The following is a 20,325-nucleotide window of genomic DNA, read 5'->3' as shown; positions in this document are numbered from 1 at the left end:
TTGTTTTAATAGCTCAGAGTAAATTCAAGACAGGTGTGGATTGTTCAGGGCTGGTAATCTGTTTATGAACGCAGCAATGGCTACAACTCTAGCCTTGTCAATAACGGCTTTGACACACCATGTTGAATTCACACACATGTAGAGCCTACACAGGAACATAGGAAAGTTGTCAGTACTATACAAAGTCAGAGTATCCAGCCACCTAGGTCAGTATTGCTGGCATAGACTTGAGATCTTTTGCATGCAAGGCAGATGGTCTCCCACTGAGCTATGGCCCTTCCATGCACAAGAGTAGGCTAAATAAGACCACCATATGGAGGCTGCATGCAAGGTTCCTTTGATCTGCCTTTGAAGCTTAGAGCTACTTATGCACATTTGAAAAGAGGAACAGCACGGTATAGCATGCACACTTTCCATGGGGCAGCTGGTTTAACTATTTTAATTGTATTTTTTATTTGTCTTTATTATTAAACACCATATTAGGTTAAGGTGTGCTTAACTACTATTTCCCCCCTTTTTGTAATGTACACAATATCTTTTGTTGTTGTTGTTCTGTTTTGTTTCCTACACGGGTACTGTCTCTTGTTCTTTCTTGTGTGTCTTATTTTACTCTGTGCACTTGAAATTTTGTACCTTTTTGTTTTTCAATAAAGAATAAAACTGAAATGCAAGATCTGTAGTAGGCGGGGGAATCTGTGGCCCTTTAGATGTTGCTGGACTCTCTCTTTTTCCCATAAATATTTTTTATTTGATTTTACAAGTATAAAATTATAAAGATAACACAGCACATATCCACAATTACGAGATTCCAATGAATCTCTGGCCTTCCCACCATCCCCCCATGGGTTCTATTATCAAATCTTTTCTACTGCATCCTTTTCAATACTCCCATTTTTGTATTAAAAAAAACCTTCATTATCTCCATAATACCCATTACATTACAAGTGTTATTGCAATCCTGCTAATGTTTTCATCTGTTTACAGTGATCTCCAAGATAAATTATAACCCCCCCCCCCATTCCTTATTAAAGTTTTGGTCTTGGTTCCTGAGCTTTCCAGTCAATTTTGCCATTTCGGCATAGTCCAACAATTTAATTTGCCATTCTTCTCTGGTAAGATGTTGCTGGACTTTCACTCCCGTCAGCCCCAGTAAGGCCAGTGGTCAATTACTATGGGGGCTGTATTTCAGCAACATCCGAATGCTAGCATAGGAATAGCCACCCCTGCTCTGTAGACAGGAGGGCATTCGCAGTACAAGTTAATGTGAGATTGAGATTGAGTTAAAGAGATACAGACACAGCCCATGTAACCTTTCTCATTATTGCAGAACAGGCTCTTCTTCCCAAATTATCTTCTTTTCCTCACCTCTCCCACCTCGTTTCACTCTAAATATCCAGGGGAAAGTCCCATTCACAGACACCCGCAATGCTTTCAACATTTCCAGATCATGTCTCCAGTTGATACTTGCCTCACAGCACTCATCTGCAAAGCATGAAGGCACACAATATATCATTGTTCAAAGAATAAACTTTATTCGCTTTCCCATTTCCCCTCCCAGTGTCCTTGTTGGAAAAGGGTGTGTGGCTTTGTGTAAAAAATAATTCCATTTAGCAGCAGCCACAGCAAAAGAGGGACCGTAAGACTGGTGAGTCCAGAAGCTAAAGGCTTCCATTAGGCAAAGAAGGAGAGAAATGGGGCCAGCTAAATGCACATGGGCAATGAGGGAGGGAGGGAGGGATAGGACAACACATCCACCAAGAAAGAGTTCTGTATGGCACTGTGACAAGATGAGACACTTTCGCATTTGCGCCTGGAGGGAGCTGCAGTTGGGGGTGCTGCCTGCAGCCCAGGCACCTACTGCATGTGGCATAGAAAAGGGGGAAGCCAGAGAACTGGACAGACCCCAGAACACCCAACGCAAAGCTTTTTCCAAAATGGTTAAACTCGAAGCAAAGAAAGATTCTGGTCAACGCTTGCGAGCTATCCAGCTTTGACAGCAATAGCTATGCCAATAAAAGTAGTCAAAAGGGTTTTGGGTTGTTGTTGTTTTTAAAGGGACAGATTCAGCGTTGAACTTCTGCTTGCAGAAACCAGAACCCCCAATCGGACATTGATTCAGGAACACAAAAGTTGCTCTTTGTAAGGGATCCGGCCCCAAGAGCTGTCCTGTAGTGCAATTTTATTTCAGGGCATCGTCTTAACTCGGCAAACCCAGAGAGAGCTGATGGGAAGAGTCCCCTGAAGTCAACAATGGCTGGGCAGGGGACGTCTTTGAGGACTTGCTGAAACAGAACAAGCCGCCTTTCCATACAGCTCTACCCGGGAGTGCAACAACCACAACATGATGTGAAAAAAATAGCAGCTACCCTCCTGCGAATCTGAAGGGCATCGCTTTATTCTTGGTTCCTGTTGGTTGAAAGAGAAGCCCTGAATGCCTGAGGTTGCTTAAACACTGCCCTCTGGGTTTTTGTATTCGCTGCTTCTCTCCTCTTCTGTGATGTTGGAGAAGCCCAGCTTAGAGAGGCCTTCCTCACTGGGACCATCGTTGTTGAGGTCTGTCGACAGACAGGGGTGCAGCAGATGGTCCCAGTACAAGCTGAGAGTCGACTGGTCCTGGTTTTCCATCTCCCGCTGTTCATACATCTCTCGTGCACTAATTACTGGCGTCTGGACTTCGAAGGTCTTCTCAAAGCGGGTGTAATCTACACGGAAGGCGCCTTTCTCCAACGTCATGCAGGGCTCAAAGCGGTGGCCCCACAGGATCTCGTCCTCTATGTAGGAGGTCCGGGCTTGACACGTCATTCCTGGGGGGAAAGGAATGTCAGTGGGCGGTAGGAAATGTGGAAGACACCATACAGTCCAATAATAATAATAATAATAATAATAATAATAATAATAATAATAATAATTTATTTATACCCCGCCCTCCCCAGCCAAAACCGGGCTCAGGGCGGCTAACAACCAATAATAAAAACAAGTTGATTAAAATACAATTTAAAAGATTAAGATACAACATTAAAACATTAGGATGCAGCCTCTTCACAACTCTATTGGGTTCAATGGAACTTACTCCTGGGGAAGCATGTATAGCATCACAGATTAAGTTATACCTCTAAGTTATGTTGTTTGCAGGGGGAAAAATGGAGGGCAAAGAGTGGAAATTGAAACATTGGCATTGTCTGAATTTGGCAACCCCCATATTTTTGTGTAGGGATTGCCATATGGATCAAGACTTGTTTTACTTTAAGGGGGGGTGCAAGAGGGAGAGTGTGGGGTTCAAGTAGAAAAAGGAGGGGAACAAAGGCCCCCAGAAACCTGGAACTGGCTTTGTGACTTAGAGTGTTGCATGAAATGAGGACTTTGGGGTTGTTTCTGTAAGATACATGTGCCCAACTACAGTCATACCTTGGTTCTCAAACTTAATCCATTCCAGAAGTCCGTTTGACTCCCAAAACCGTTCGAAAACCAAGGCGTGGCTTCCGATTCGCTGCAGGAGCTTCCTGCACTCAAGCGGAAGCCGCGTTGGATGTTCGGCTTTCAAAAAACGTTCAAAAACAGGAACACTTACTTCTGGGTTTTCTGTGTTCCGGAGCCGATTTGTTCATCAACTAAGCCGTTCGAGAACCAAGGTATGACTGTGTCTTGAACTTCCCACATTTAGGAACGTGGGATACAGCTCTTTTATTTCATCAGGCCATTGGTCTATCCAGCTCAGTACTGTCCCCTGTGACTGACAAGGGCCTCTGTAATTTCAAACAAGTCTCCCAGCCCTATCAAATATTTTGGAGATTGAACATGAGACCTCCCTCTCTCTTCTGTACAACCATGAACTCTACCCACCAAAGTTAACAAGCTGCCTCGTGTTGACAGGACAACCCAGGAAATAAGGAGCTGAGTCAAGACACCTGACCTTGCCAGGCATTGATGATACTGTTCCATTTATCGCTCTCAGGGTGATCAAGTGCTGTGTTGCAGCGAGCAGAACCCACCAGGAACTGACCTCAGGCATTTCTACATTTCTCTCTTTGAAGTTTGTGTTACAGGCAGTGCTTTTCTTCTAGAAAAAAAGGTGCCAGTATTGTGTACCCTTGAGTAACGCCCCCTCTTGGGGGGGGGGAGTACTGGTTACAACTACAACTTTTAAAATGTTGGTGCCCATTTTGTTTCACTCTGTTCTACTTTTACTTTTTATTGTATTGTTTTTACTCTGTTATGCCCATCTGGATGTGTTCAATGTGCATCTTGGTGTTTTTTTATGATGCACACTGACTGTAATAAATATTGGATTGGATTTCACTCTTCCATAGGAAGTGGCCTTATACCAGGTCAAACTCTGCTCATTTTGCCCATTCTGGTTTTTTGTGGTGGTCCGGGGTCTCGAGTGGTGGCAAAGGGGATTCTTTCCCATCACCTGACCCCTTTAACCAGAGATGCTGGGGACTGAATAATTTTTTATTCTGCAAGCAAAGAGAGTGAGGCCCAAACACCATCTTCCACTGTGCCTTCGGTCTACCTAGATCAGTATTTTCTGACTGGTACCTGTCCTCCAGGATTCCTAGGAGAGGATCCTTCCTATCTATTATCTGATCCTTTTCACTGGCCACATCAGAAATAGAAACTGGGGCTTTCTGCAGGCAAAGCGTCTGCTCTGCCGCTCAGCTATGATCACTTCACTCACTTCTACTTGTTTTGACCTCCAATTTGCTTTTTGAACAGAGGCTAAGTGGTTGTCATATCAGGTATCCAATTGCACAAACAAGCTGCTAGTCACCAGGAGTATCGGCTTCATAGACTCAGAACTGGGAGGAATCTCATTCTGTGCTAGGGCAGTGATATCTGTCATATTCCGTGTTTGTTCCAATCAACTCCACTACCGTATGGGCTTCTGCTAAAACCTACGTTGTTTGTCTCACTATCTGCTGTGACTAAGACCAATTTCGGTGCATTTCAATGGAAGGGGAATGCCAAAAAACAATTCAGAAAACAACAAATTTGTGTAACATTTGTAGATTTTAAAAAATCACAATAGTGAATACTGCTTATATTTATGTGCTTTCCCTTCCTCATGTCAGTCAAATGTGCAAATAATGGCAATTTCTGCTCCCATTTCTGTTACTGATTGAATTATCTGACCTTATTCTGTGCATGTATTATAGGGAGAGAAGGGTAGGGGACCCACTTAAGGGGAAAACCAGTCCCACCTCGACTCTCCCCAGTTTTAGCCTGTAACGTTCTACACACGGTAACCAGAATTCTTTGGGGGACGCAGCGTGCTTTAAATGCATGGTACGGAAGCCAGTGTACAAAATTCACAAAACTGTGACAGTTCATGTTCTGACTTCAAGGGACAGTATTTATATGTGAACAGAATTTGAACACCCAAGCAAGGGATTTTGGGGCTCAGGTGCTGGCCTGAGAAAGCAGCCACATTCATCAGGCCATGCTGCCCAAGTTGGGCATTCTCTCCCCAGCAAGGAGACCTACCACACTCCAAACTCTTAAATTCCACCAGGAAACAGGTGAAGACACTTCAGGCAGGCTTGAAGAGGGGATGATATGAAAAGAGCTTTTGCTGGAACACGGCCAGCTGTTTAATAAGCTCTTTTATGTGGATTCAAGTTGTTATTTTTAACCCCCATTAGATGCTTTCAGTTGTTCATGTTGGTGGTTTTTTGTTTTGTTTTTTAAGCAGGGAATTAAATAATACTTTTTTAAAAAAGGAATTGTCCAAGCTGCTGCTCCCTCTTCCAACAATTTTGCCGGTATGTGAGAAAGGGCACTTCTAGGATTTTGCTATTTTGAGGTGGGATTCAGTCACAGACCAGCAAATTCAGGCTTTGCAATTAAAGTATCATTTCGCTCTATAGGACGCACTGGACCATAGGCTGCACCTTGTTTTAGAGGGGGAGAACAAGAAAAAAAACTTCTCCCCCTCTCTGCTCAGCGCCCCTTCAGCAAAGCGACAGGAGAAACAGAGCCCCTTCCATTTCTCCTCCCGCTTCGCTGAAGGGGTGCTGCGCAGCTCTCCCTCTCTGCTGAAGCCAGGAGAGTCTTGCTCTCCCAGCTTCAAGCAAAAGGAACCGAAGCCTTCAGAGCGCAGCACGAGTTCCCGCTGCGCTCCGGAGGCTTCAGGGTCCTTTCGCTGAAGCCAGGAGAGTCGGTGTGCACCGACCCCTCTCGCTCTCCAGGCTTCAGCGAAAGCAACGCGAAGCCTCTGGAGCACAGAGGGAGCGCTCCCTCTGCGCTTCAGAGGCTTCGTGTTGCTATTGCTGAAGCCAAGGAGCCTGCATTCAGTCCATAGGACGCACACACATTTCCCCTTAATTTTTGGAGGCGAAAAAGTGCGTCCTATAGAGCGAAAAATACAGTAGTTCTGGAGTTTTCGCACAACAAACTCACTTCCCCTGCCCCAGCAGACATTTTGTGATCTTTGGGGATCACGCTTGCTTGATGCAGTACTTTATAATCTTCCCACGAACAAATCAGAATGAATGTTCAGTAAGTGGTCAATGTCATCTAACCTCCCCACAAACTTTGTACAAACTAATCATGTTGAGTGCTTAATAAGCAGGCCCTCTGGAAATGACAAGACGGAGAGGAATGACCACCAGATGGCATAGGACACAGCATCCTGCATTGCAAATAATTATGTTTTGATTTGATTTGTCTCTGTGATGTTTATTCTGTGTGCATTTAATTAGGGCTGCCATATATCCAGAATTTCCCAGATATGTCCATGATTCGGACACTGAAAATAGCTTCCAGAATTTTCAGAAATCAGACAAAATGTCCAGGAAAATCCAGGCATATTGCAGTTCATATTGGAAGTGTTGATTTTTTTGACCAGTGTCCTTAAAAATACAGTGGTACCTTGGTTCTCGGGTGGTTTGGCTCCCAAACAAATCAGCTCCCAAATGCTGCAAACCCGGAAGTAAGTGTTCCCGTTTGCGAATGTTTTTCGGAAGCCGAAAGTCCGATGCAGCTTCTGCTTGAGTTGAGGAAGCTCCTGCAGCCAATCAGAAGCCACGCCTTGGTTTTCAAATAGTTTCAGGAGTCGAATGGACCCCTGGAATGGATTAAGTTTGAGAACCAAGGTACCACTGTAGGAGCACAACTTTTGTGTCCAGATTTTCACTTTTTGAAATATGGCAACCCTAATTTAATAAACGTTCACATTTCTTTCACTTGAGAGTGCGGATTCCACTTTAAAAACAAATGAACAAAACATCCTAATTGATATGCTCAGAGATGGCAGTGCTTATACATGCATTTGCACACAGAAATTATTGGCTGAATTAAATATGCTAGTGTGTTGTGTTGCATAATGCTCCCTCCCTCCAACCGCAAATAAATGTTACTTTCGTTTAACAGCAATTCCTTTGTTCTTGAATTGCTTATAAACTACTCTGATTATGTCTCTCAGCTTGGTTACTTGAGCACAAAGTGATGGTGCTCACATTTAAATTCCTTCATGTTGTTGAACATGAGGAGGAAGCATACCCACATCAGCCTGTCCAAAGACTGATTTTCTTCTGAGTTGCTCCTCTGGAAACTCCAGCCATATGACTTTGCTGGAGACTGAGGAGAGGCCCCTTTCAGTTGCGGTCCTCCATTTATGGAATTCTCTTCCTGGGAATGCTTGCCTGGCACCAGTACTGATTGCCTAGAGGTGTCAGGTTAAATATCTTTTTTTAAAAAAATAACTACCAGATTTTTTAACCTTTGATGAATTTTGACTGAGATGGTTTTGATTACAGTGGTACCTCGGGTTAAGAACTTAATTTGTTCTGGAGGTCGGTTCTTAACCTGAAACCAAGGTACCGCTTTAGCTAATGGGGCCTCCCGCTGTCTCTGCGTGATTTCTGTTCTCATCTTGAAGCAAAGTTCTTAACCTGAGGTACTATTTTGGGGTTAGTGGAGTCTGTAACCTGAAGCGTCTGTAACCTGAAGCGTCTGTTACCCGAGGTACCACTGTATTGTTTGTTATATTGTAAATGACTCAGATTTTTTTCCTAACTGAAAGATGACATATGAACCTACCCAGACCCTGAGATCATCTTATGAGGCCCTCCTTCGCATGCCGCCTCCTTGAAAGGTTCGGAGGGTGGCAGCACAAGAACGGGCTTTCTCTGCAGTGAAATGCTCTCCCCAGGGAAGTTCGCCTGGCGCCGTCATTATACACCTTTGGGTGCCAGGGAAAAACGTTCCTTTTTAACCAGGCCTTTGGTTGATCCGATTTATATCCTATGGCCTTTTAAAATGGGGTTTTTGGGGGGGGTATTGGCTTGCTATTTTTATTTTTACTAGGTATTTTGTGGTTTTAGATCTTGATTTTGTTCTGTGAACCGCCCTGAGACCCTCAGGTATAGGAGGTATATAAATTCAATAAAAAATAAGAAAAAAGAAAGAAAGAAGTATTTCTTCCAACTTGCTTGATTATCACCAGCCCATGCTGCCTGGGGATGATGGGACTTGGGAATCCAAAACATCTGAAGGGCATGAGGTTGCAGAAAGGTTGGGACAGACATTTGAAGCATGCTATGTACAGAACAGGAGAATGAGGTGAGTGTAAGTAGCAAGAAAGGTGTGCAGAGACACATATATTCTGGCTCTCCTATAGATCCCAGGACCCTCCACTCTCCTGAGAAAAAAAAAGAGGTGAGATGGTTTCTGGCCACGCCAATGAGTTAATGGTGGATGTTCTTTGTAGCCCTCCAGCAGCTGCGGAGAAGTTCAGGCAAGGGAAAGAGAGGAGATGAGGCATAAACCATGGGTAGGCAAACTAAGGACCGAGGGCCAGATCTGGCCCAATTGCCTTCTAAATCTGGCCCACGGACGGTCCAGGAATCAGTGTGTTTTTACATGAGAAAACTGTCAGAGAAACTAAACACACCAAATCAGTCCCTACCACAAAAGGTTTTTCTATCCTACCCCACCTCCCTACAAATACACCAGACTCCACCGCCCTAAAGAATCAATGGCTGAAAATCTCCAAGGGTGCCCAAAATCCAAGAATCAGCCAGTGCCCTAAATATCCTTTTATGGAATGTGGCCGGTTGGTCTAGATGTTTATCTCAATCTACAGATATTCCATTCTATAGCCAAAACTTTAACATCATCGCCCTTCAAGAGACATGGGCGGCGGAAACTCCAGTACATGAGGAGAATGTGTCCGTTGATTTAAAACGGATCTCTGGGTTATTTGTGGGGCATAAGAATTCATTCATATTTCCCCCCCAAAAAAAATATAGTCTGGCCCTCCACAAGGTCTGAGAGACAGTGGACCGGCCCCCTGCTGAAAAAGTTTGCTGATCCCTGGCATAAACCCTCTCAATGCCCCTCAGTGGGGAGTTCATTGCATCCCGCAGTGTCACGCAATCCTGTGTCTGCCAACTTGAAAGGCAGAATGGGAGCGATCTGGGAGTGTGCCCCTGACATGGACGAGCCATCGTTATGGGCATGATTTGTGGAAGGTTCCTCCTCAATCTGGATAATTGGCGTTAATCAAGAGGTGCTCTCAAAGCATCATATGCTAATAAGTTGCAATCAATTAGCCACCGAAAGAACCGGGACTGGTTCTCTGAAGGTATCTGAATGTTTTCTTAAGCTTGAGAATCCTTACAACAGCCTGAAAGGGAAGGGGGGGGGGGAGCTTTGTGCTTTCTTGTGGTTTCTTAATGGTCTTTTTTTCCCCTTGTCCTTTGCTACAATGAAGAGACATGTGTAGTTGCTAATTTGTTTGACACTTCGGAAAAAGAGGGAGGGAGGCTTTTGATTTATGTTCTACAAGGAATTTAATAAGGTTTTGCTCTGCCCCCCCCCCCGACTGAAGTTGAAAGGACTTTAATTATGATACAGCTGGACAGGGTTGTTGCTGGAGAAATGCAGTGAGGGGAAAGAGAAAAACGACCCACAGCTGGATAAATGCTGAAATGAGGTTGAATCTTAGGAAAGACATTGCTGTGTACTGTGTGCTGAGAAAGAACTCCAGAGGGGAATTTAATGGTGGATGTCTGGAAAGTTCACTCTGTGAGATATCTATGGCTGCCATTCGCATGTCAGCTTGATAACAGTGGAATGATATGGAATGTAACCTTGTGCCACTCAGATAAACACTGCAAAGGATTGAACGGCGAGAGAAAGAACTGAACTCTTTCAACATTCCAAGTCTGGAATAAAATTGTACATGAAGGGCTACACACTTGAAATTTATTACAGTGGTACCTCAGGTTAAGTACTTAATTTGTTCCAGAGGTCCGTTCTTAACCTGAAACTGTTCTTAACCTGAAGCACCACTTTAGCTAATGGGGCCTCCTGCTGCTGCCGTGTCGCCAGAGCACGATTTCTGTTCTCATCCCGAAGCAAAGTTCTTAACCTGAGGTACTATTTCTGGGTTAGCGGAGTGTGTAACCTGAAGCGTCTGTAACCTGAAGCGTATGTAACCCAAGGTACCACTGTATATATTTACAAGATGAAACTGAGGTGCTGTTTTGTAAGGTGAAAAAGCAGACAGCTAGAAGAATGGTTTGATGGCCAGTGAAGGATGTCAACTGGAGACTAAATAAAAAATGAAGCTGATATGGGGGGGGGGGAATCTTGGTCATATGATTGCAACGAGAGCAGGGAACTTGATTTTAAGAAATTGTATTACAGCAATTTGGTTTGATCTGTAATAATTTGGAAAATCAATAAAAATATTTTTTCATAAAGAAAAGAAGAAGAAAAGAAAGAAGAGGTGAGGTAGGGCTAGCAATCAGAACTGCATGGATCATTTCTCCAAAGCTCACTCATGCTGAGTTTGTAGGGTCACCCAAACAGGTTTCCAGAATATGTCCCCTTCTTTGATGTTCTACTCTACAGTGCACCCACCTGTGGCTTCCACAATGCCTTCAAGAATGATGATGATTTCAAACTGTTCCTTCTTCAGTGTTTCCGCGGACATCTCCCAGAAGGGGCTGACCTCATTGATGACATGACAAATTATCTGTGGCTCCACCAGGAACAGTCGGTCCTCCCCCGTATCATAGCCCAGGTTCAGTTCTGACTGCTCCAGTGGGATGAACTCCCCCTCCTTTGTTTGCCTGGACTTGATTAGCTTGGCTCTTATTTTTGCATCTACCATGTGACTGTCCCGGAGATCTCCGATGCGGAACATGAGGCAGAGCTTCTCATCCCGGTGGGAGATGACACACTTCTTGCTGAATATTAAGGTCTGGGCACGCTTCTTGGGTCTGGAGATCTTGACAAACATGCAGCCCACCATGAGGGCATCAATCATAGAACCAATGATGGACTGGGCCATTAGCAAGATGACCCCTTCTGAGCAATTGGCCGTCACAATCCGAGATCCGTAGCCAATTGTCCGCTGACTTTCTACAGAGAACAGTAAGGCAGAGATGAAGTTATCAATGTTCTCGATGCAAGCCTTCCACTCGGGGTCACCTATGTGGTTGACATCATCTCGGACCCAGGCATCAAAGTAATATATGATGCCAAAGACCACCCAGGTGATGATGTAGCACATGCTGAAGACAAAGAGGAACCAGCGGTACTTGAGATCCACAATGGTGGTAAAGATATCTGAGAGGAACCTCTTCTTTTCCTGAATGTTGCCCAGGTTCACCTGGCACTTGCCCACCTTGGTGACGTAGCGCTGCCGCTGCTGCTTGTTACCCCAGCCAAACTGCCGGTCATCGTCTATGAGTTTACAGCGCCGGCTCTGCCCTTTGTCCGAGGAGGGCACAGAAATGATGCTACGGGTTGGGGTTTTGTTCCGCGACGAGTTGATGATGTTGGGTGCACTGAAAGCGTGCTGGGGATAAAGCCGGGCATTGAGGTCCCGCAACAGAGAAGGTGGTGGCGGGTCAGTCCTGGAGGACCGGTGGTATCTGGGCAACTCATCTGTATCGATTGAGACTCTGGGACGATGCTTGATAGGCACAACCTGCTCTGCGGTGCTGAGCCTCCGCTGGAGGAGGACTGTCCTGTCATTGGGGATGTTTGAGCTGCAGGGTACTGACACATAGTTGCATGTCAGGGCACTTTTCTTGGTGGCTGCAGTTTCCGTTTGCTGGGGGCTCCTGTCTAAAGGACCCATCGAAACAGCTATCATTTCAGGCTGGAAAAGAAAACAAACTTAGTAAGCTCTCCATCTCTGTCTTCCAAAATAGTGAGTCGTTAGTTAAGGCTTAATCATGGAAGCTCTTCACTGAAGCACAACCCCATACTGGAAGCTGAAGGACACCCCCCCCCCCAGAAGATAAGGATAGAAACCTGGAAGCTGTCTTATATCACTTTTGTCCCTTGGTCCATCTAGTGCATTGCCAACAATGGCTGGCAGTGGCTTTTTGTGGTTTCAGGCAGAGGACATTCCCAGTCCTACCTGAAGATCAAACTTGGGATGCTCTGCTGGCAAAGCACATGTTCTACCACTGAGCTGCAGCCCTCCCCCTAACAGTATTTTGTTTGGCAAGGATGTATTTCTCCTATTGCTACTTTTCTAGAGAAAAAGGTGCTGGAACTCACCATGAACGCCTCCCTTGTTCTCTTATAATGGCAGTGGCACCTACCAGAGAGGTGATGGATCTGAATTTCAGTGAATTCCCACGGGAAAAAAGCCCTGCAAACATTCTGAAATCCCTTCTAGAAATTGCCAACAGGTCACCAGGGCAACTGGATCTGTCACACCATTTATTTATTTGTTCATTTATTAAATTTGTATCCCAGGATGGCAAAGAACACAAGATAAAGCATCTTACAAACAATTCTAGTACAGATTCAGACTGGAAAAAAGTATCTGAAAAGGCTTGTTGGAAGAGGGAGTTCTTCAGTAGGTGCCAAAAAGACATCAGAGACAGCACAACTCTGATGTTCAGATGGAATTGCTCTATCCAAGTTTTGTTCAAGGTAAGACAATTCACTCAAACTTAAGAGAAGGAAGCAGTAGTCAAGTCAAGCATTTATTGTTGAAATTAGGGGTGGCCCACCTTTTAAAGTAAGGGGCCTATATTCTCCTGTCCCCAGCCAACCCTCCAGGGCCCACATGCCCACATCCCTAAAAATTTTTAGGAAGTAATAATCATAAATAAATAAGAATAAAAATGTGCACCCCACCACCAAGACCATTCCATCGTAACTCTCCAACCTCCCAAAATTTCAACACCTCTTGGTTTGACCCCTTTCCATTTTAACAGTACGAATTCTACAAACACCCTCCATATCTCCTCGAAATCATTTCTCCTGCATATTCCCCGTCTACCTTTAATGACACATATTCATTTATCATTAATAGCTACATCCCACACCTCTTTGTATCATTCTTCTATTTTATATTCTTCTCGCCCCTTCCACTTCCTAGCTATCATAATTCGTGCAGCTGTCAATAAAATTGTGAGCAAGTCCTTCATAGCGTGTGAACCTTCCACCCCATCGTAAATTGATGCCCATGTCCTTGTATATACACAAGCAGGCTTCCCCTTGAAGAATTCTGGAAACTGTAGTTTGTTAAGGGAGAGTTGTGAGGAGACCCTCTGCTCCCCTCAGAGAGGTGTGATTCCCAGAGTGTTTCAACCAGCAAGGGAACTCTGGGTCCCTCAGCCACGTACCTTCTGAGGAAAGGTCCCATATTGGCTTGTTTCTGTGGGGGGCCGAGGCAGGTAAGCCAACATGTGCTTGGCAATTGGAGCCTTCGCTGGGGGGATGGAGTTTCTGCGGCTTCGCGACTCTTCAGACTTCAGCCTCCAGTCGCCAGTGTTGTTGCGGACACAGAGCCCGTTGTCTGGCTGCAACTCCATGCTGCTGCGAGCCAGGGGCAGAACCATCATTTGTTTCAGGCCAAGGTGGGGGCCTAACCCAGGGCCTTACGCTTCCTCCGGTGAAGGATCCTTTCATAGGAAAAGAGAGAGAGAGAGAGAGCAAAGTCAGAAGGAAGAATATAAAAGGAGAAATCTAGAGGAGAAAACAAGAGAAAGGGGAAAGAAAGAAAACCAAAGCAAGACAGAGTAAAATAAAAGAACTTCCTGCTCTCTGCAGCTACATATTCTTTAAGGTCCAACCATTCTATCTTCTGTAAACCAGTATTTTTTTGATCGTCAAATCCAGATATTACAAGCTCATTTTCTCTTTCATACCAAAAGTCCATAAGAAATTTCCAATTTTAGATGAAGTAGCTGTTTTAGTATATTATTAAAAATATACTTTGTAATGAGTATGTAATTCTGTATATCTTTGAATAAGTATCAATAAATAAAATTTTAAAAAAGAGAGAGAGAGAAAGAGAAAGAGCAGGGGAAATCCCTGGATAATTTCTCTCAAAGTCATTTCATGTATACAGTGGGGTAGGAAAGCCGGAAAAAGAATTAACATCTGGCAACCTATGAGCCCTTTTGGTTTCAGATAGCACCTGGGTAGATGAATCCAAAAAGTATGGGACACAAAATTTTGCTGCCCCCTACCAGCTATGGTGGAGGGACGCGGGTGGCGCTGTGGGTTAAAACCACAGAGCCTAGAACTTGCCGATCAGAAGGTCAGCGGTTCGAATCCCCGCAACAGGGTAAGCTCCCGTTGCTCGGTCCCTGCTCCTGCCAACCTAGCAGTTCGAAAGCATGTCAAAGTGCAAGTAGATAAATAGGTACCACTCCAGTGGGAAGGTAAACGGCATTTCCGTGTGCTGCTCTGGTTCACCAGAAGCAGCTTAGTCATGCTGGCCACATGACCCAGAAGCTGTACGCCGGCTCCCTCAGCCAATAAATCAAGATGAGCGCCGCAACCCCAGAGTCGGCCACGACTGGACCTAATGGTCAGGGGTCCCTTTACCTTTTACCAGCTATGGTGGCTCATTTACCAGAAGTAATGTATTTAGCATTAACTCTGGAAGTGTGTACTTGATTCTGACCAAACTAAGCCTCCTAGAGCAAAATATGCATCAGGAAGTTTAGTTTGCTCAGAATCAAGTAGACACTTCCAGAGTTAACGCTAAATACATTATTTCTGGTAAATGATCCACCATAGCTGCTAGACGGCCACAAAAATCTGTGTCCCGGGCTTTTTAGACTTGTCTGCCCATGTACTATTTGAAACCAAAGGGGCGCATTGGTTGCCAGATGTGAAATATATTGACATTCTTTTTCAGCTCTCCTACCCCCGCCAATAGGGAGGGGTCACAGCTCAGTGGAAGAGCACTGCTTTTGCATGCAAAAGGCACAACGTTCAATTGTCAGCACCAGCAGGCAGCGCTGGGAATGTCCCCCATCTGAAACCCTGGACAGCCACTGATACTGGACAGTACTGACCTAGGTGGTGGACCCATGGTCTGACTCAGTAGAAAGCAGCTCCCTATGTTCATTCCTCTGGGTGGCGCCGTGGTCTAAACCTCTGAGTCTCTTGAGCCCACCGATCAGAATGTCGGCAGTTCAAAACTGTGTGACAGCGGTGAGCTCTGTCCCAGCTCCTGCCAACACAGTAGTTCGAAAGTAGTGCAAGTAGATAAATAGGTACCACTGCAGCAGGAAGGTAAACAGTGTTTCCGTGCACTCTGGCTTCCATCATGGTGTCCCATTGCACCAGAAGTAGTTTAGTTATGCTAGCCAGATGACTCAGAAAGCTGTCTGTGGACAAACGCCAGCTCCCTTGGCCTGAAAGTGAGATGAGTGCCACAACCCCACAGTTGCCTTTGATTGGACTTAACCATCCAGGGGTCCTTTACCATACCTGTGAGGGACAATCTATCCACCTGGGTCTTGTACCCCTTGAGGTTCTAAATGGCCTCAGCTCAATATACCTGAAGGAGTATCTCCACCCCACTGTTCTGCCCGGACACTGAGGTCCAACTCCAAGGGTCTTCTGGCGGTTCCCTCACTGCAGAGGGCCTTCTCGGTGGTGGCGCCTGCCCTGTGGAACGCCCTCCCATCAGGTGTTGAGGAACAACTATCTGACTTTTAGATGATATCCAAAGGCAGCCCTGTTTAGGGAAGTTTTTAATATTTGATGTTTTATTCTGTTTTTAATCTGTTGGAAGCCGCCCAGAGTGGGGGAACCTAGCCGGATGGGCGGGGTATAAATAAGAAATAATAATAATAATAATAATAATAATAATAATAATAATAATAAGCTCTCACGAGATTCTCTCAGACAACCTTCCATACCCAGACCAGTTCAAAACCTCATTCTTCAGAGTATTATGTAAGCTGCACAGAGGAGATTCCCCGTTACAACATGATTACGAGAGTTGAACTGGCTTCCTGGGTCAGGAAGGGGCTCCTCCCAAGTGAATCCGCAGGAGAAATATGCAAGCTTTCCATTTTTACCCGCCTTTGCTCAGAATACACCTGATTTAGGCTGAGGTCCTCTTAAGCACCAGATCCTATTAGAGTCTGGCAAAGGTCATTTCAAAAGGTTAGCTGGACTGCCCTGTTTGTGAGCGGGCACCAGAGGCCTCTGTCCTCAAAGCGAGAGATATATCAGTCCCCAAAACATCTTGCCTATCCAAACAGAAAATTTCTTAAAGATAGGGGAGGGGGAATTGGATTCAGTTTGCATTAAAAAGTGAATTTCCTTAATTCATGGTTTCGAAAACAATTTGCAAACAGCAACACAGACATCTTTTGAAATCTATGTTTCTCTGAATTTTGTGATGCGTACAAAATTGTGTGCACTTTAGTGTGCCCAAAAGGGCATTTATGAGGGAAAATATTAGGGGAAATTACTTTACAAAAACGTGTATATTAGGAGAAATTTGCACTAAAAGGCTGATGAATTTTCAAGAGGATTAAAAAAACACCCACACACAAATTGATGTTAGAATGTGAAGATTTGAATTTGAGAAACGGGGAGTCACAGATTCACCCACCCATACCTAAATGCTCCAAGGTTTCCTAACCCCAGATTGTTACGTTTGGATTATTAAAGCCCCCCGTGTTTCACAGATGGAGGTAGCAGGATTGCAGCAGGACCTTGGGAAAGAGAGGGCTACTCCACACTGTAATCCTGATGAAAATCCTGCTGCCACTGCTTCTAACTGCATTGGGAGAGAAGCCTTCATTAAAAGCATGGGAAGCTTCCTTGTGCTGAGTTAGGCCAATGGTATATCTTGCTTAGCATTGCCTTTGCCCTGAGTGGCAGCAGATCTCCAAGGTTTCAGATAGGAAAGGTTCCCAGTCCAACATTACGCCTTGCCATTGGCTTGCAGCCTCTGAGCACATACCACAGTACAACTAACACCCTCTTGCAATCAAGGGCAGAACAACTGGGGTTCTCCCGATGCTGGATTTATGCACAAGCTAAATAAACTACAATTTGGAACCCCAGGTTATGCTGGGCCTCTAAATGCAAACATGTTACTAAATTTAAAGGTATTTCATATGCAAATACAGATGTACCTTGCAAGCTGAACGGAATCCGTTCCGGAAGTTGGTTCAACTTCCAAAATATTCAGGAACCAAGGCGCGGCTTCCGATTGGCTGCAGGAAGTTCCTGCAGCCAATCGGAAGCTGTGGAAGTCACATCGGACATTCGAAAACTGGAACAATCATTTCCGGTATTTGATTTTTCGGGTGCCAAAACGTTCGACTCTCAAGATGTTTGAAAACCAGGGTACAACTGTAGGCTTATTGCAAGATACATGTTTTAGTTTGATGGTTAGCTTTTAGTTGCATCCTTGTCTGTGTACTGGTATACGTGCAAATAGAAAAGTTTATTGTTTCTGTTAGAATAAGACACCTTTCATTTTTATTTTGCCAATGCTCTAGGGCAGGCATAGGCAAACTCAGCCCTCCAGATGTTTTGAGACTACAATTCCCATAATCCCTTATCACTGGTCCTGTTACCTAGAGATGATGGGAGTTGTAGTCCCAAAACATCTGGAGGGCCAAGTCTGCCTACGCCTGCTCTAGGGCCTTTTAAAAAATAAACTTGATGTAATTTAAACTTTTAAACTTTTAAACTTGATGAACTGTAATTTAAACTTTTAAACTTTTAAACTTGATGAACTGTAATTTAAACTTTTAAACTTTTAAACTTGATGTAATTTAGGGGATCAGCACATCTTAAAGCAGCCTGGGGCAGGCCACCCATCTTTCTGGGCATCTTCTCTGTAATTATGGATCTTCTCATTAAAGAAAAACCTCTGGCAAGCTACCAGGAAACCTTCAAGTTTCCATGGAAACAGTTTGAAAATTTATTTTTCTAGCTTTTCATTAAGATATAATCAAGGCACGCACATCAAAAAGAACAAAATAATAAATCTACAAGTGTTTGAAACTGTAAAATGGGACTGCTCCAACTCAGCTAAAATTGGATATACAGTGATACCTCGCATTAAGAACTTAATTCTGGAGTTCCATTCTTAACCTGAAACTGTTCTTAACCTGAAGCACCACTTTAGCGAATGGGGCCGGGGCCTCCTCCTCCTGCTGCTGCTGCTGCTGCGCCGCTGCTGCACAATTTCTGTTCTCATCCTGAAGCAAAGTTCTTAACCCAAGGTACTATTTCTGGGTTAGCAGAGTCTGTAACCTGAAGCGTCATCTGTAACCTGAGGTACCACTGTATAAGAATCTGACACTGGCTGTATGGCTCAATTATTAAACATATATGCATTTCATAGAATTGTAGAGATAGAAGGGACCCCAAGGTTCAAGGCCCTGCCATTGGTTAAGGTCCTTACCATCCAGAGCAGGAGAAAACAAGCCTGCTCCCTCCTCCATGTGACAGCCCTTAAGATATGGCTATCATATCTCCCCTCAACAGCCTCTTTTCCAGGCTAAACATACCCAGCTCCCTCAACCATTCCTCATAAGGCTTGCCTTGATCATCTTGATCCTCCTCTATACATGGATTTACCATGCAGGAAACTTGCAACTGAGGCCAGCCAACCAAAACTTTAAAAACTCCAGCCAAGGACAGCCCACCCTCTCGCAAGGCAGGCTGCTCCCCTATCAAACAGCTCTTCCTTTTAGGAAGTCCTTCCTAAAGTTTAGCTGAAGCTAAAGTGTCACTTGATTAACCAGTATTTTTGATAATTACTTTATATTGCTTTTGTATGCTTGCCTATAATAATGTACGTCACCCTGGTGTTTTGTGAGAGGACAGTATACAAATACTTTTATAAACAAATAAAAACTCACCCACTCATTCTATTCCTGCAGCAATGGAGAAAAAGGATTTTCCATCACACAGAGCCCTTTAGATATTTGAAAAATTATCTCATGTGGCCCTCCCTCCCCTTAATAATAACAATAATACCTTTATTGTCATTGTACAACATGTGTACAATGAAATTAAACGAGCTATCTTCCCTTAACCTTCTTATCTTCAGGCTAAACACACCCAGCTCCCTCAACCACCCCTTACAGGACTTGGTTTCCAGATCTTTCAGCATTCTCCATACATGATCCAGTTTGTCAGGGTCCTTTCTGAAAACTGGTGCCCACATTGGCCTGAGCAGTGCAGAATAGAGTGGAACTTCCTTCTGCTTCCTGTCATCTGGACACTAGGGCTGATCGATATATCGTCCAAAACCAGTTTGAAATCCAGATCGTGATATCGGTTTCATAGATTTTGACTTGGTAATATATCATGAATCGTGTGTGTGTGTGTGTGTGTGTGTGTGTGTGCACTTTGCAAAAATCACAACATAGGAAAAACCGTGAAGTCAGCCAATGCCTCTACATATTTCAGACATCGTGATATATCAGTATATTGCGATGTTTAGCTGGTGATGTATCGCTATATTGAAAAGCAGATATCACCCAGCACTGCCGGTAATAATAATAATAATAATAATAATAATAATAATAATTTATTTGTATCCTACCCATCTGGCTGGGTTTCCCCAGCTACTCTGGGCAGCTTCCAACAAAGACCAAAAATACACACAGATGTCACACATTGAAAACTTCCCTGAACAAGGCTGCCTTCAGATGTCTTCTGAATGTCAGGTAGTTGTTTATCTCTTTGACATCTGATGGGAGGGTGTTCCACAGGGCGGGTGCCACTACTGAGAAGGCCCGCTGCCTGGTTCCCTGTAGCTTCGTTTCTCGCAGTGAGGGAACCACCAGAAGACCCTTGGAGATGGACCTCAGTGTCTAGGCTGAATGATGGGGGTGGAGATGCTCCTTCAGGTATACTGGGCCGAGGCCATTTAGGGCTTTAAAGGTCAACACCAACACTTTGAATTGTGCTCAGAAACATACTGGGATCCAATGTAGGTCTTTCAAGACTGGTGCTATAACTGTGTTAGGACAGCCTAAGATTGCAGTAGCCTTTAAAACACCTGCATCACGTGCCTCACAGTGTTCAGCTTATCCTATTCTAAAAGCAATATACAGTGGT

General features: G+C 44.4%; 1 protein-coding gene across 4 annotated transcripts in view; it reads right to left on the bottom strand.

Moving 5' to 3' along the window:
* Window positions 1-1,013: 1,013 nt before the first annotated feature.
* LOC309331864 (G protein-activated inward rectifier potassium channel 4-like) overlaps window positions 1,014-20,325 on the bottom strand; it is a 38,433-nt gene continuing 19,121 nt past the window's right edge. For 2 of the 4 annotated variants that reach the window (XM_081844400.1, XM_081844399.1), the window contains 3 exons: window positions 13,605-13,883; window positions 10,870-12,118; window positions 1,014-2,804 (listed from right to left, as the gene is read on the bottom strand). In XM_081844400.1, the coding sequence (XP_081700526.1) occupies window positions 2,446-2,804; window positions 10,870-12,118; window positions 13,605-13,823 (1,827 nt within the window). In that variant the 5' untranslated portion in view covers window positions 13,824-13,883 and the 3' untranslated portion in view covers window positions 1,014-2,445. Of the gene's footprint in view, window positions 2,805-10,869; window positions 12,119-13,604; window positions 14,034-20,325 lie in introns of those variants that run through there. The other 2 variants (XM_081844402.1, XM_081844401.1) reach the window with 2 other exon arrangements.

This window comes from Podarcis erhardii (genome assembly GCF_964252035.2).
Source record: "Podarcis erhardii genome assembly, chromosome: 16".
NCBI lineage: Eukaryota > Metazoa > Chordata > Lepidosauria > Squamata > Lacertidae > Podarcis > Podarcis erhardii.
This window is presented reverse-complemented; position numbering and strand designations above follow the sequence as displayed.